Source organism: Mus pahari, chromosome 10 (assembly GCF_900095145.1).
Source record: "Mus pahari chromosome 10, PAHARI_EIJ_v1.1, whole genome shotgun sequence".
In the NCBI taxonomy this organism is placed as follows: domain Eukaryota; kingdom Metazoa; phylum Chordata; class Mammalia; order Rodentia; family Muridae; genus Mus; species Mus pahari.
The window spans coordinates 71,778,508-71,795,306 of record NC_034599.1 but is presented as its reverse complement, the minus strand read 5'-3'; the positions used below and the strand labels follow the sequence as shown (position 1 = coordinate 71,795,306).

The window sequence follows — 16,799 nt, the reverse complement described above, 5'->3', positions numbered from 1 at the left end:
TTGAAAGTGGAGGTGTCCAGTGGTTTCTGTCACCTTGATTTGCCTCTGACAGAAAGGAATGTCCTGGCAAATGGTTTCAAAAACCTTAACATTAGAGCAATAGAGGTGACACAAAGAGTGTAGATGGCTATGAGTGGAAATTTAGGTTTATAATCCCAGCATTTGGGAGGGTGAGTGAGGACTGCTATGGCATCAAGCCAGGTTGTGCAGTAAAACTATCTTAGAAAAGAAAGAAAGAAAGAAAGAAAGAAAGAAAGAAAGAAAGAAAGAAAGAAAGAAAGAAAGAAAGAAAAGAAAGAGAAAAAGGAAGGCAGGGGGTAGGACATTGTGTTTCAGTACCAATTCTCTGTGCCACAGCCCGATCTTTATTGGAATGGTATGTCCTTCCTTCTACCTTAGTGAGTTTAGGGGTCTGCATAGCACTTAGAAAATCCATGCACTAAAAGTAAAAGTTCTGACACAGAGGAAGAACATAGAACACAGAACATGTGACTATGTTGAATTACATCATAACAATATTAATCTGATAGAATTACAAAATGTATGAAGTTTCTGTGTTTTGAGATTATTGAAGTTCACAACAGTGTATAATATTGTATTATACCAGAAAGTGTATACTGTCTCAAGACGTATGCATATTTATTGTGAGTCCTAACATTGGGTGTTGTTTTTACTCTGGAACTATATTATAAGAGGGCCGGCATCTGAGGCTGGAAACATCAATTTCACTTAGACTCTTTTCTATAAAATTTATCAGTGTTTCAAGCATTCATTTAATAAGTAACTAATGACAGAATCTGCTATATTGCTAAGGCCTATTGCAGTTGATTTATGACAGAAAAATAAATCAGATGTGGTTTCATGATCAGAATATCCATCTCCTGACAAAACATTTCCTGTACATTTGAAATGACAGACAAGTTCCACTACTTATATTTGGTAAAAATCTACTACTGTTTGCAGCAAAATATTAGGTGTCATTATCTAAATATCTGTTGAAATGAAATCTAAACATCTGTTTCTCCTCACTTTGGCTCCTGATCACAAGCTGGGCATCTTTTCTGTGAAGCTGGGTCATCCCATGGTGACAATACCTGAACATGACACTCTTGACTCTAAAGAGGTAATGTAAGATAGGAGTGGAGATCTCTGTCATATTGATTGTAGAAGTAAGCCAATTTTATTTCTTTCAAAATCATGACATTTTTAGTTTTGAGATTATCTGTACATACAACATTCATCTCTTTCCATTCTTTCTCCTTGCTATTTTTTAAATTCATGGCCTCTGTTTTTTTAATTGTTAATACACACACATATATTCTATAACATATATATATATATATATATATATATATATTATGAAGACACATATAATATATATATATTTTTTTTTCAGGCTGATCATTTAGCATTGGAAAACCACTTTGTTTGCTTTTCCCTGGGAAAGGCTATGTCTCCCACTCTAAGATTTCCTTAGATGTCTGTAGTTTTTTGTGTAGGGGTGGGACCTTATGGACATATCCCCATCTACTTTGGTGTGTCTATTGGGTCACTATTGTTCAGCTCATGCTTAGGTAGTTATGTTTGTGAGATTGCATAAATGTAGTTTCTGACATTACTAGGCGATACAATCTCACAGCGACCTCCTCGATCTTTAGTAATGTTCTCTGAGCCTTTGGTATGGTAGTATTTTGTATATGTATGATTGGATCTGACTATCCATTTTTATTGGTTGTGCTCTTTTGCAGTCCTCTTTATCTGGCTTAGTAAAGTAGTAGTTGCAGATTCTTCTTCAATACCCCTGACTGCACTGGTCCTGGCTAGCTGGCTGTGTTTCCAGTACCAGGCATGATTTCCTTCTTGTTGAGTAGTTTTTTAGTCCCATTAGAAAGATGTGGACTGCAAAGGTATGCATGCGACTACTGTACTCTTAGGGTTATGTGCCATGCTGGTCACTGTTGTAATTAATAAATGTTATAGTTAGTAGGACTGTTGGTTGTTTGATACAAATTCACATATGCCACATTGATTCAATGTTACTGTTGTTATGAAATAAGGTAAAATCAGATGTTTATGTAAACAACAAAAGCATCCAGGTAAGACATCAATACTGAGCTGAGAACTTACCAATTTTAGGTAATATAAAACACCACTTTGAGTTGCCAAATAACATAGGGTAGACAGATTTTATCGTGTTGTATGTGTGTGTTTATGAAAACTTTTTTTTTTACAAAATTGAAAAACAGATCATTTTTATACAGTATATTCTGTTTACAATGTTCCCTCTCTCTACTCCTTCCAGTTCCTCCCTACTACATCTTCCATCTGTATCCACACTTTAAGTACCCAAGGAGCTGAAGGGGTCTGCAACCCTATAGGAGGAATAACAATATGAACTAATCAATATCCCCAGAGCTCGTGTCTCTAGCTGCACATGTAGCAGAAGATGGCCTAGTTGGCCAATATTGGGAGGAGAGGCCCTTGATCTTGTGAAGATTATATGCCCCAGTACAGGGGAATGCCAGGGCCAAGAAGCAGGAGTGGGTGGGTGGGGAGCAGGGCGGGGGAATGGTATAGGGGACTTTCAAGATAGCATTTGAAATGTAATGAAGAAAATATCAAATAATAAAAAAAGAAAAAAGAGAAAACAAAAGGGTATAAGGAATATTAATAAAATAATGTAACATAAATAAAAAATAAACAAATTAGAATATGACAAGCATGAGAGCCGAAGAAAAAGGCACATAGATGCATATATGTACACGTCTGCACACACATGGATGCAGATTATGCACACATCTATACACTCGGGAATCCTGTGAAAACACAAAACTTGAAGCCATTATAAGAATCTGTAAACTAGAAAGAAACAAACAAACCCCCAAACTCCCTGACTTTACATTAAGATACAAAGAACCCCCAAAGATGCCGTTATGTTCATTTTGGGCCAGCCAACTGCTGCTGGGCACAGGGACCACCCTTAGAGAGTGGTTTGTTTCCCCAGTGAGATTCCATTATAGAAAAAGAATGTTTCATTTTGTGTCTATCAATTGAGGTAGCTTGCTGGTTAGGGATAGGGGCGAATGTCTGTATCTCCTTTCAACTCTAGGACTCTATATGGCACAGACCTGTGCAGGCCCTGTGCATGCAGCTACTGTCCCTGTAAGTGCATATGTGTGCCAGTCTGATGTGTTGAGAAGGCTGTGAATTCTTTGCTGTCCTCCATCCTCTCTGGCTCTTATTCTCTTTCTGCCCACTCTTTCTCAGAGTTCCCTGAACCTTGATGGGAAGGATTTGATGGGAACATCCTTTTTAGGGCTAAGTATTCCAAGGTCTCTCATTTTCTCCATATTGTCTGGTTGTTTGTCTCTCTATTTGTTCCCATTTGCTTCAGGAAGAAGATTCTCTGATGATGGCTGAGCAAGGCACAGATCTATGAGTATAGCAGAATGTCATTAGGAGTCATTCTATTGCTACATTTCTTTAACAGAACAGTAGAATTCATTTTTAATCTAGGTCCTGGCCTATACAGTCTCAGGTTCTTGGCCACCTAAGCAGCATTGAGCATGGGTTCCATCTCATGGGGTAGGCCTTCACTCAAAGCAGGGATTGGTGGATTACAGCTATTGCACCAGGGCATCTTACATATTGTTCACCATCGTGCGTCAAGGGTTTGGATCCGTGTTGGTATTTACCTTTCTCCTTTGATTGTGTGCAGAATAACTTGTCTCTAGGGGTACCATAAATACTATTCTCTAGGGGTGAAGGCTCTAAGTAGACCTAGCTCCATGTTCAATGAGTTGTATAGATGTTGCTTTCAGCAATAGTTTTACCATCAATTTGTATTGAGCCACCAATAGCCTTTGCAATAGCCTGGGTTGTCTGGGGAGCTCTCTATGGGATCCCATTTTGCTGTTATTTTGAGACTCTGGTCTCACTGTGTTTCTCTGACTGGTCTGGACTCGCTTTGTAGACTCAGACTCCGAGAGATCCACCTACCTATGCTCCTGTCTCTGGTGTGCTGATGCCCAGCTTACAATCTGATTCTTTTTAATAGAAAGTATTATAATCCTGAAGACAAGACTTACAATTAAGCCACTGGGTAATATTTAAAGAACAATTTTGAGTTAGATTTGGAATATATGCAAACCATCATAAAAGTACCTAAATGGTAACATTCTTGAGTGGTAAAACTAGCTCACACTAAAGGAAACAAATAATGAATGAAGGTTATTGTCTGCTACCAGTGTGACATATGTATTACTAGCATTTGAACATTTTAAATCAATTTAAAAACTTTCTACAACTTCTTAAGCCATGTATTTTCTTCCAACCTTGCCTTGTTAATTATTTTTCTGTATAAAATGAACAGATTAAAGAAAAATATTCTGTTTTTATAAAGCAATTGTCATCTTATGACTATATACCTGGGAGATTAAAACTTTCTTTTCATAAACACATATTCTCATATACACATAGGATTACACATTTATATACATATGCACACTCACACACATGACTACAAATGCACATACACACATAAACATGTGCATATACACAGAAACATACCCACTCATACCCACATATGCTCATGCACATACTCACACACATACACACTTATACGTGTGTATATATATATATATATATATATATATGTAAATTCATACACATGTATGCTCAAGTACACACATATGCTTACATACACATACACAATGCATATTTACACACATACATACATACACATGCACACTCATACATACACACATATACATAATACACCCATATTCACATGTACATATACATACACACACATTCACGAGCACACCCAAATACGGCTATGGATGAATTCTCAGATAACCAGATTAGCTTCCTAAACAATGAATTCAAGCATGTATCAGCTGGCTGAACAATTTTGAAAGAAGACCACTTTTGTTGATTTGTATCGTCTATGGTTATATAATAATCTCTAAATTGGTTAATATTTAACACTTTACAGGGAGCCTTTCTGGCCTCAGATCAATGTCTGAGTGGAGATACAGAGGAAAAACTTTGTATTCTGCTACAAGTAGTTATTTCTGCTTGGATGTAGCATATCTGGTAAATTCATCATTAGATATGCATATACACATGTACATACATATGTATTCTTATATATGCATTCTCTGATCCACAAACCACTCTATAACTCACTTCTCTCTTTCTAGGATTAACTGTGAATGCCATAGTGCAGAGCAACATATTAACAAACTTGTCCTCTTCTGTCTTCTGTTAAAGACATCCCAAGATGGTTTCCTTTCAGTTTGAGGATCAGTTGACTTCCAGAACACGGTCAGATTTCCTTCTCAATAACATAGTAGCTAATTATTCACTAGTTTTCCATAAAACACATACTCTGCAAATTCCTCTCCCGGTTTTTATGATTTGTTTATTGGGTGCTGGGGGTTGAATTTAAGGTCTTGCACATGATGAGAAACACTCTGTCATGGAGCTACACCCCTGGACATGCATGCTGGGAAACTCTGCCACTGAGCTACCTCCCCAGGCATGCATGCTGGGAAATGCTGCCAGTGAGCTACACCCCTAGGTATTCTCTTGTTTTCTTACCCCCTCTCCTTTGCAGATTTTGATAGATATTAAGGGTTATGAGGATTTGATTTTTATATAAAGAAACAGTGATCAATTTGCTGCTGTGTGGCAAATGAACTTTGTGTGCCAATCTTAAGGTGAACTCCAAAGGCTCTGTTGATATGCAGGCATCTTATACAGACAAATGTCCCCATTCTTTCAGTGAACACAGAAAGGAAAAATGTCCCTTGCTCGCAGGAACCACTTTCACATTCTGGTTTGATTCAAGGTAAATATGAAGTCTTTAAGGGGAATGAACCCACTGTTTTCCCTCAGGAATGAACCTCACTGTATTCCCAAACTCATTTCTCAAAATCAAACTTGGATAAATCTTGGATTGTTAAGAATTCAAGGCTGGGTTTTCAAGGGTGAACTTGAAACCTGGCTTATCTGATGATTAAAAGAAGGGCCACATACTTTGACACATAACTTGCTAGAGGACCAGAGTGAATTTGTCTTAACAAAAAATGGATATATTCACAACAGGCATACAAATGGCCATCTCTCTGGTCAAGACATCCAGAAGGCCATCCCTAACCCCAGGGTTAGCAACAATGAACCATCAAAATGACTGTCTTGTCATTATTTCCTGTCATAAGCCTCAAGTCTATGTAGGTAAAATGCCCCCTTTAACCCCCTTCTTCTTGATAATGCCACCCAGAAGTCCTGTCATTTCTGTCATGTTCATCCCACCCCTCCCCACATCCAACTCTTCCCATGCCCACTCCCCAGTCCCTCTTTCTGCATATCATTTTTTAGAGCAAACAGATACTGTTGCCACATATTTAGTACTAAACAGCATCAACTCAGCAGAATGTGATGTTTATCATGGATAATACATTAAGAGATTACAAACCTGGGAGAATTCTTATCATAAAGCCAAATAGACATAGTCTATTAAGTCTATTCTCTCAAGGAAAAATAAGTTAGTTTACCCTCAAGTACAAAGCATCAATGTACTGCTTGTAACCCAAAGCTTGTCCCAGATTTCTCTGGTGATTGGGGAACTCATCATTGTCTGATTTTTTTTTTTTCTTAAGATTTCTTAAGATTTTATTATATATACAGCATCCTGCCTGGAGGCCAAAAGAGGGCAGCAGGTCTCATTACAGATGCCTATGAGCCACCATGTGGTTGCTGGGAATTGAACTCAGGACCTCTGGAAGAGCAGCCAGTGCTCTTAACCGCTGAGCCATCTCTCCATCCCCCCATTGTCTGATTTTTACTCAAAAAAATAATTAAACTTTTTTTGGAAGTAGAGTAATCAGGTGTTAGTTTACTCTGGGACCTAGGACAGAGCAACAGAACAAGAGAGAAGGGGAGAGGGATGGGAAGGGAGGGAGGGAGGGAGGGAGNGAGAGAGAGAGAGAGAGAGAGAGAGAGAGAGAGAGAGAGAGAGAGAGAGAGAGAGAGAGAGTGTCTTAAAGCCTCAAAAGAGGCTTCCTGGGTCTCACAAAACTCCCATCTAGTTTCAAAAAGATTTCTAAACAATTCAAAGAATAAGGACAGTTACTGCTTACATGTTTTCTAAAATACATACCTCAAGAAAAGGAGGAGAGAGAAATATGTTCCAATATGTTCAATTTGGAGGATGAAGCCTGTATTTTAATCTTCCATCTGTCTTTTGATTTTGTGGGAAAATCCTAGAGAGTCTCTCAACTAGGCAGCTGGAAGAAGTGAGTCTCCTTTGCTAAGACCTTGCGTAAATCTACTAAGGAGAGGTATGAGCCTGATGATCTAGAGGTGTGGACTCCAACAGCATCGTAGCAGATGAAATGTAGACTGTGTACTGTTGTGAGCTGTGAACCCAGCAGGCACCAGGAACTGGAGGAGGAGAACTGGGATTATGGGATCACAGACCTGCAAAACCAGGTCTTGCAATCCATTCATGGCTTCCTTCTGTTCTGACATTAGACTAATTTTCAAAACAACAACCAACAAGGCAGTAAGGTCAAGCTTAATAAGTATTTGGATCTCAGATATTCTAGAGACCAGTAGATTCAATATTTAGCTTTTAGGGTCCATTATATCGTAACTAGATTCTCTGGCATGCTATATGTTAGTGTTTTGCAACCTGTGGCTTGTGACTCCCCTTGGGGGGTCACATATCAGATATCCTGCATGTCTGTCTGTCTGTCTTTCTTTCTTTCTTTCTTTCTTTCTTTCTTTCTTTCTTTCTTTCTTTCTTTCTTTCTTCCTTCCTTCCTTCCTCTTTCTTTCTTTCTTTCTTTCTTTCTTTCTTTCTTTCTTTCTTTCTTTCTTTCTTTCTTTCTTTCTTTCTTTCTTTCATTCTTCACTTTACTTCCCAACATGACCACTGTTATTCCCCTTTTCTGGTTTCCCCCCTTATACACTCTGTCCCACCGTCCCCTTCCCCTTCTCCTCTGAGAGGATAGAGGCCCCTCTCTGGGTATCTCCCCAGACCCTGGCACATCTCTGCAGGACTAGGCACATTCTCTCTCACTTATGTCAGGCAAGGGAACCCTATTAGAGAAATGGGATCCACAGATAGGCAACAGCTGCAGGGACAGCCTCTGTTCTAGTTGTTGGGGACCCACATGAAGACTGAGCTGCACATGTGGTACATATGTGTGTTGGGTCTTGGCCAGCCTGTGTATGCTCTTTCTTGGTGCCTCAGTTCTGAGAGCCCTCAAGAAGCCAGGTTAATTGACTCTGTTTGTCTTCCTATGGACTTCCTATCTCCTTCAAGGCCTCAATTCTTCCCCAGCTCTTCCATAAGACTACCTAAGTTCCATTTAATGTTTAGTTGTGGGTCACTGAACCTGTTTCAGTCAGCTGCTGGGTAGAACCTCTCAGAGGACAGTTATGCTAGACTCCTGTCTACAAGGATAACAGAGTATCATTATGACAGTGTCATGGATTGGTGCTTGCCCATGGGATAGGTCTCCAGTTGAGCCAATTATTGGTTACCCATTCACCCACTCTCTGCTCCATCTTTGTCTCTGCATTTCTTGTAGATAGGACAAATTTGGGGCCAAAGTTTAGTGAGTGGGTTGGTGTCCTTATCCTTTCACAGGGGATCGTGCCTGACTACATAAGGTGGCCACTTCAGTTTCTATTTCTCCACTGCTAGGAGTCTCAACTAAAATTGCCCCCATAGACTCCTGGGAGCCTCCCACATCCCAGGTTTCTGGCAAGTCCTAGAGATAATCCCCAACCACCCATCCTCACCAGCTGCAAATCTCCATTCATTCTCTTGGTCCTCTGTTCCTCTCTCCTGTTTCTTCCCACACCTGATCCCCAGCACCCACATTACCATCCCTACCCCCTTTATCACCAAGTTGACTTGCTCCCCTTAATCAGGCTTTGTTTCTGTGGATAATAAACTATAATACCATGTCTCATGGATTGTTACATGTTGGCCATAGGTACCTTAGTCAAGTAGGAAGCTCACCAAGATGTTAAGCTTTCATTTTCTCAAGAAGCAGAGGGGTTCAGCCTTCTTGGAAGGGACTGACCCCCAGCTAGCTCACTCCAGTAACTTTATTCAAACATTCTAAAAGGTTAGTTGGGGCCAGGAAAGGTTGCAGCTACCCAAAGTTATCCTGCCAATGAGAACAGACAACCATACAAATCTCAGTTCCTTTTGACCATGGCTAGTGATAATCAAAGGTACAAACTATTGCTTGTCAGGAGTGTCATAGGACCAAGGTCAGTGCAGATGCAAGCTCTCACGTGGCACCAAGTGCACATTTCAAACAGTCTCACAATATCTCAGTCTTTACTAATTGACCCAAACATAGCAAAGTTTTTGCTGAAATATTTCTCTCAAACCTAGGCACAAAGGCGTGCATGTGTGTGTGTGTGTGTGTGTGTGTGTGTGTGTGTGTGTGTGTGTGACTACACAGATGCCTCTCATCAAGGCAAACAGTTATAAATATATGCAAATGACTTATATTCTTTCTTAACGGGAGAAAATTATTTATTGTTAGTGCGTGTGCTTCTTGAAGCAGATCATTCTGCCTTCATTTTGCAGGAAAATGCATGAGTATTTACATTACAGGAGCACAAAAACCTATTAACATTGCCCATTCTTAAGAGGAAATGCTTTCTGCAACATTAGCTTAAAGTTTCACCGGCTCCACTCACTTATTAACCAAATTCAGCTGTAGCAAGAAACAATTGGAGTAAGAGTCTCTTCAGAGTTATGAATTTTAAGTGTATTAAGTTCTTTCTGATATTCTCTTAAATCCTAAATAACTGTGTGGTTTGTTCAGTTGGCAATAAAAAAAGCTGGGTCTGACCCGTCAGAGTGTCAGCTTGAAGATAAGGGGGTTTTATTGATTGATTTAATTGTCCTCATCTGTCTTAAGTGTCTACGTTCCTTTCTCTTATGTTTAGCTCTTTAGCTATATTGAGCTTGGCAAAGGAATGGAGAAACTTCAGACTGCATCTAAAATGACGGCTCTACCTGGCATAGTCCCATCTATCATTCCTAACCAGACAGGTGGTGCCAAACATGCCTTTGCTCTCCCAGAAGCATCTGAGGGCAAGGATGAGCATGGCCTGAACTGTTTGCCCTGTTTCAGTCTCTTTAATCATGTCCAGAACTACAGTGTGCCATGTTTGGCATACTATGCCTGAGATATATTGAATATAATATTTATTCAATATAAACATATGTATACACATTTCTGATGACAAAACATAAAGCCACACTCAATATCTGCATTGGCATGACTAAGACAGACTAACTCGTGGCCACACCATCAATAAAAACCAGTAGAAACTCTGATTAAATTAAGGTTGAGTGTGTACTAGAGTGGCCTTACATGTGATATTTAATCTCCTTGGACTTAAAATTTTATTCACTGTAAAACAGCATCAAGATATCAGGTTGTACAGACTTGCATATATATAGTTTAGCATATATGTCATAGCCTTTCATAAATGAGAGCCAAATGATGAATTTAAAAATTATTTGTAGTATTAACTACTACATGAGGACATCGTGAGCAAAATCTGATTAATAATAATAACTTTTATTGGTTAGCGAAATAAAGGCTCTATAATTTGTTCACTTCCTCAGAGAATCTCAAGCACGAGTGTCCTGGTTCTTATCTAACGCCTATTAGCTGGCAATGGCTGGACCCTTCAGTGCTGCACATAGCTACCTTTACTCTTCAGCGCTCTTTTTTCTTCCTACTTCCACTACACTGAATACCATTTATCACAAAGAATGTGGAATGTATACACTTTTTACGACGATACTAGATTTCCTTTCTGCCTTAGTTACTCCTTGAGCATTAGACACGTCTTGGAGCCAGCCAAGTGCAGGTCTTTTGGGCTTCTGTTCATGCCCATGGTCTAACCTAGTTAAAAGTTGAAAGAGTTACCTATGAAAGAACTGGCCTCCTTTATTCTCCACTGGCCATGTTGGATTGTTTTATCCTCTGTCATGAGTTAATACCTCAAAATTGAAAGTTCTAGTAATTTCCTCCCTTGTCATTGTATCATAGTGTTCTATCAGACTATGTTTTAGAAATTAATTTTCTTTCCATCTCATCTCTGATGCTTTCTTCTGTCCACTTGGCCTTCACTGCTGCAAACATCCATCTTCATTAGTCAAGTTTATCTTATCTGTTCCAGACAGACTCACTGTATCAACTGGGAACAAAGAGAAACAAACAAATAAAGATGTTTTTGTAATCGTTCCTCTACTGATAGCAGCATTATAAAGCCAAGAAAATCGACACAGAAAGAAAGACAAGAGTATATTGGCTGCCTCTGTTTTATGCCGTGGTACATTTTACAAAAGGTGGATTTTGGTCGAGCTCCCAATCACTTTCCCTTCTTGGGTTAGGTATCATGTTTTAGGGAATGATGCAGGCATTGCTACAGAGGCAGTCAAGAGCCTGAAGAAGGGGGGGGCATGTAATTGTATGCCTTAGACAGCCCCAGTCCGGAAGCAAGTATAACTGTTGTGAGACCAGATCTGATCTGCCGAGCCCTCCAAACTACTGCCTCATACAGAAACTCTTTCCACAGTTGATACTACATCTACACATTAATATATAATTCTCAATATATTTTTTCTAGCTGTCCTCACCTTTATCAATCTATTGTTTTATTTTGCAGTAACGAAGCTGGAGTGGAAGTGGATACTGGTCTGCTGAAGAGTTTTGGAATGCCATGGCCAACTGCTTGCTAGACTTAACTGATGCTTTGTCAGAAGGAGGGCTCTGCTGTTGATCTCAGCCCAGCAGAAGCGCCTGAAAGGTTTGCTGCAGCCAGATAGCATTACCACACTTTGCGAAACCCAGAGCAGGATCATAGCCCTTTCGTTTCTTGCATTGCCGTTCAAGCCTATAATGCCTTCTATTAAGTCAACAGCAATACTAATGTTCCCCTATATTTAGCAGTCAAATAAAGAAGAATTATAGCTGAATACAAGAATGACTGTGGCTATTTTTCCAACGACATTTTGTTGAGTGTATAAAATTACTAACTGAATCAGGTTTCATTGTTTTTCAAATAGCATTTGCGCCTCACAGGATAAAGATATTTCAGGGTCCATCAGTGAAACTGTACACATGAGAAAGGTGGTCTTTTTCATAATGTATGCTGCCCCCTAAACTATTAGGGCTCTGACATGCTACATGGACTGTGTCCCAGGGACCACCTAAGGGTGATGAGCAATATTATGCTGGGATGTCTCGAATAGTCATGTTTTTGCTTATGGCTACATGATTCTTAGGAAAGCCACTTCCTGGTCTTGCTCCCACAAAGCAAACCCATACTATGCTGGCAGTTCCAGGAGCCCAGCAGGGCCACAGTTGCTGCCAGTTCTACTGAGTATGCTCCATTCATCCTCTAGTTGTGATTCCAGAAGTTGATCTTAGTGTCCTTTGTTAATTTCTTCCTTTTGCCCATCAGGGAAGGCCAAGACAACATCCATTAAGGCTCCTCAGCAGTTCCCAGCGGCAAACTTCAGGTAGCAGAGGGGCCTTTGTAAAATCTTTTTGACTTGCCCTTGACATGTATCTCACACTTCCTGAGAACTAGATCTAAACAACGGCTCTTCCTCCCACTGCCTCACCAGCCTAGCCAACCCATTCAAGGGAGGTTCCTGGAAAGTAGCAACTGGAATTGGAATGCTCCATTATGAGCCACCATTTGGTACCTAGATGTAGAATATTTTATAATAAACCCTGTCATGGTCATGGGGTTGCTACTTACCCCAATGGTTTATGGTTTATGTTCCCAAATGACACACACACACACACACACACACAACCTTTATATTTTAATATGCCTTAATCAGTACAATATCTGAGCACCTGCCTAGCCTCTGTGCTAGAATCTCCCTTCCACCGATAATCCCAGGTAACTACTTACTGTTTTCTGCATTCCATCCTAGCTGGTCTAGACTCAGTTGAGCAGCGTTCTGGGCCTCGTCCTCTTGGCCTCCTCACATGGTAGCTTTGTTCCTCTCTCTGTCCACACCTCAAGCATGGTGTCTCTCTCCTTCCTCCTTCTCCGAGGTCTCAAGTCAAGGAAACCTAAACCGCCCCAGTCTCCTAAACCTCTCAGTCTCCTCCCCAGCTATTGGCTGCTGGCATCTTTATTTATAAATCAGAATTAGCTGGGGGTAAGCTCCCAGAAGTTATGTTCAGACCTTCTTGTGCATACTAATTTGGGGGACACAAATTAGTGTTAGAACACAAGCACATATACCTGGAAATATAACCTTTTAGTTGCTCTGCTGGTATTAGAAGTACAAAGAAGCCTTGGTAAAGATCTCTGCTCATCTCTCTTCCCCAAACAACTACATCATCACCAAGAAAACACATAATAGTTCTTAGCACTCGAGTGTTGTTATTAACTTAACACAACCATTCTTTTTTTTTTTTTTTTTTTTTTTTGGTTTTTCGAGACAGGGTTTCTCTGTGTAAGACAGGGTTTCTCTGTGTAGCCCTGGCTATACTGGAACTCACTCTGTAGACCAGGCTGGCCTCGAACTCAGAAATCTGCCTGCCTCTCCCTCCCGAGTGCTGGGATTAAAGGCGTGTGCTACCATGCCAGGCTCACAACCCGTCTTGTTACTGAATCAGTTACCACAAATTGTTAAGGTGACTTAATTTGACTTAACCTCATAATAAATAATTTTGTGAGGCAGATAATATCATTATCTATGTTTTATGTTTACAAAAGTAGGCATATACAAATGGTTAAATCAAGCCAGTAAATGGAGGGGTAGAAGTCAGGTAAATTGATTCTAACGTCAATATACTTTTTATAAGCTTCATTTATTCATTAATTCACTCATTCATTCAATTGTTAGTTATATTCCTTACATCAAGTACAATTGTCACAAATTTGGGCAGATCCCTTCTAGTACTGGATTATTAATTGATGACTTATTTTATAATATTTTCAATTGTTCCCTTGAAGAAGGCAAATATTCTTGTTTAATGTTTATATATGTTTTGAAGATTTTTTGCATAAGTATTTAATAAATATAGATTATATTACTTGCTTACATTGCTTTCAGTATATCTAGTCCCAGTTTTATTCCTAGCAGAAGCTCAACAACTGTAAAGACAACTTTTAATATGCAAAATAGATTGAATGTGGTATCCTATATATATTATGTGTTCAAAGGCTTGTGTTACTTGTTTTGTATTGGGAAAAATAACTGACATTAATAATTTAAGAGGAAGAGTGAAAACTTATTCCAGCCTGTGGCTTCTGACATTTCAGAGGCTCCACTGATTCTAATTCATAGTAGCCATAATATCACAGTGACTGGCATGTGTAGAACCTAGTTTATCTGCTCACTTCATGAAGATCAGGAAGAATAGAGATGGGAAGGGAGAAGCTTCAGTAAAGATACAACTCCCAGTTGGCTAGGACTCTTCTCTTAAAATGTCCAGAACCTCTCAAAACAACGGCGTCAGCTGAGAACCAAGCATTAACACGTGAGTCCATAAGGGGCATTTCATATTCAACACATACATGTTTCATGCATTGCATTGTTAAGCAAACATTAAATTCATTTATTGGTGAAATTCTTGAACTCTTTTTTTTTTAAATGGAGACATCAAATTAATGAACACTAAGTGTATCATGAAGCCTTTTCCTTCTTGTTCTACTTCTAAAGAGTCACATGCTCAGATGAACATCACATCGCATTCTAATGTGTTTGTTCAGCGTCTCAGCGAAGATGAGAGTGTTACTAGTGTGAAGGTAGGAAGGGAAGAACACGAAGCATGGAAAACCAGATGGTTAAAGGCTCACGGTATAGAATTTGCTGTCCTCAGGAGGTTGGGGTACAGTGGGTGTTTCCGAAGAGGAAAGAGGTAAGGCAGTTGGTATAGAACAGACAACTCCGAAGCTGCGGCTCATCTCAATTTGGGTTTTCTAGAAGTCAACTGTAAGACATCCCTTTAATGCAGCTAGTTATTTCAGTGGCGAGTACCAGAAGAACACCACTCAGGGAGTGGGGAAGCAGGAACACAGGGTTTGTCATCCAGCCACTCCGCAACTGGAGCACATTCCATCAGGGAATCTGGGATACAAAACTTAATGGACACGTGTTAGAATTAGTTCCACTCTGAGAAAACGATGTGGTCATTAGTCTACAGCTTGAGTACCAACCTTCACTGCCACAAATTCCATTTGTGAGGCTTTTAAACAATCAACTGAACAATCAAGCGAACACCATTTCATTTGGCAAATCTAGTAGGCCTCATTTTTTTTTTTATTGTGAAATTGCTTTTAAGGGGAAAAGGATTGTCTGTTGAACTGTAGTGTTCATTCTACCGACTGTCTGAAGTAAAGAACATAACAAAAGAGACAAGTGAGTTCTTGCACCAAGGGGCTATTCTTACTTTAGTATCCTGGGCAAGCAGAAAATCCTGCAGGTAGCAAATGGAAGAAAAATCTTTCCTTAAGTAGACTTCTGTGGATTTGAAAGTATCTTCTATTAGAAATTAAATCAGCCAGTGAGAGAATAACTTTGATTGAAAGAAAGCTTGTTTTCTTTAGATTAAGTCCAGGGGATTTAGATTTATAACTTAAGAAAATATTTTTCAATTTGTTTGAAACGTTACATTACATTTGGAAGTTTTCCTTCATCTGTTGTATACGATAAAATTAACTATTATATTGCCTTCATTTTGAACGCTCAATTTCTTTGAGTGGAACCAAATTTTCTTTACTGTATATTTAATGGGTGTATGCTGATACTTTTTAAATGAGGGTTTTATAATGTGCTTTTAAAAACTGTTTGTGCAATTTCTCAGAATCACTTAAGCACCTGAGCCTAGACTTTTCAGTGGCTGAAAACTCTGAAGGTAAATTTAAAAAAATATGATTCAATAGGCAGATGAAAACTTCACTAATAATGAAATAAAAACACGAAATAAATAAAGACAAAATTTTACAGGTACCTACAGATTGCAGCTAAAAACTATGAATGAAATCTTTACTCTGAGAATAATAAGTGACTCAAGCTAGTGGGAGAAAGGCAGCCTTGTCTTGCCAGAGCATAAAGCCAGGGCATATTGTGGAAGAGCTCACATACTATGGATAGAAAAGAAGGTGGTTCCTCGGGAGGCTTGGAGAGTCTTTCCAAACTTAAACTGAGTTAAATCATTTAAGTAGGAGTCCAGAAATATTTGCCAATTCTGCTTTGGGTTTCAGTTTAGCATTTATCTGAACACATACTATATTAGATAAAAGGAACATAAGTTATGGGGAAGTTAAAATGAATAGGTTTTGTTTTCTAGTAAATGTAGTTCAATGAAAAATTGTTAAGTCATTGCATGCACATTAGAGAATACTGTCACTAAGGGACTCAGAGTGGACTCTGAGGATGAAACATTTGGTGTTGAAGCACCAGGGTCTTATTACCATTTCTTATACCATGAAATCCGAGGCATTGTTTGCAGTGTCAGGACTGGGAGAAGGTGGAGAGCATAGAGGCAGATTCATGAAACCTGTTTTCAGCCAGAGGAGCCAGTCGTTGAACTCCAGGTTCGGTAAGGTCCTGTTTCAAAGGATAAAGTGGAGAATGAATGAGCCCAGTGTTGATTGCAGGCTTCCATGCACAAGTGCACAACTACACATCTTCAATCATAGTCTGGTTTCCTTGGACATTCAGTGTGTGTGTGTGTGTGTGTGTGTGTGTGTGTGTGTGTGCATGTGTG

At 39.4% G+C, this 16,799-nt stretch overlaps 1 protein-coding gene across 50 annotated transcripts in view; it reads left to right on the top strand.

Moving 5' to 3' along the window:
- The window catches only part of Mlip (muscular LMNA interacting protein), a 243,710-nt gene extending 231,676 nt beyond the window's left edge, over window positions 1–12,034 (top strand). For 26 of the 50 annotated variants that reach the window (XM_029543235.1, XM_029543231.1, XM_029543228.1 and 23 more), the window contains 2 exons: window positions 1,049–1,123; window positions 11,725–12,034. In XM_029543235.1, the coding sequence (XP_029399095.1) occupies window positions 1,049–1,123; window positions 11,725–11,727 (78 nt within the window). In that variant the 3' untranslated portion in view covers window positions 11,728–12,034. The remainder of the gene's footprint in view (window positions 1–1,048; window positions 1,124–11,724) is intronic. The other 24 variants (XM_029543237.1, XM_029543234.1, XM_029543238.1 and 21 more) reach the window with 1 other exon arrangement.
- Window positions 12,035–16,799: the final 4,765 nt, after the last annotated feature.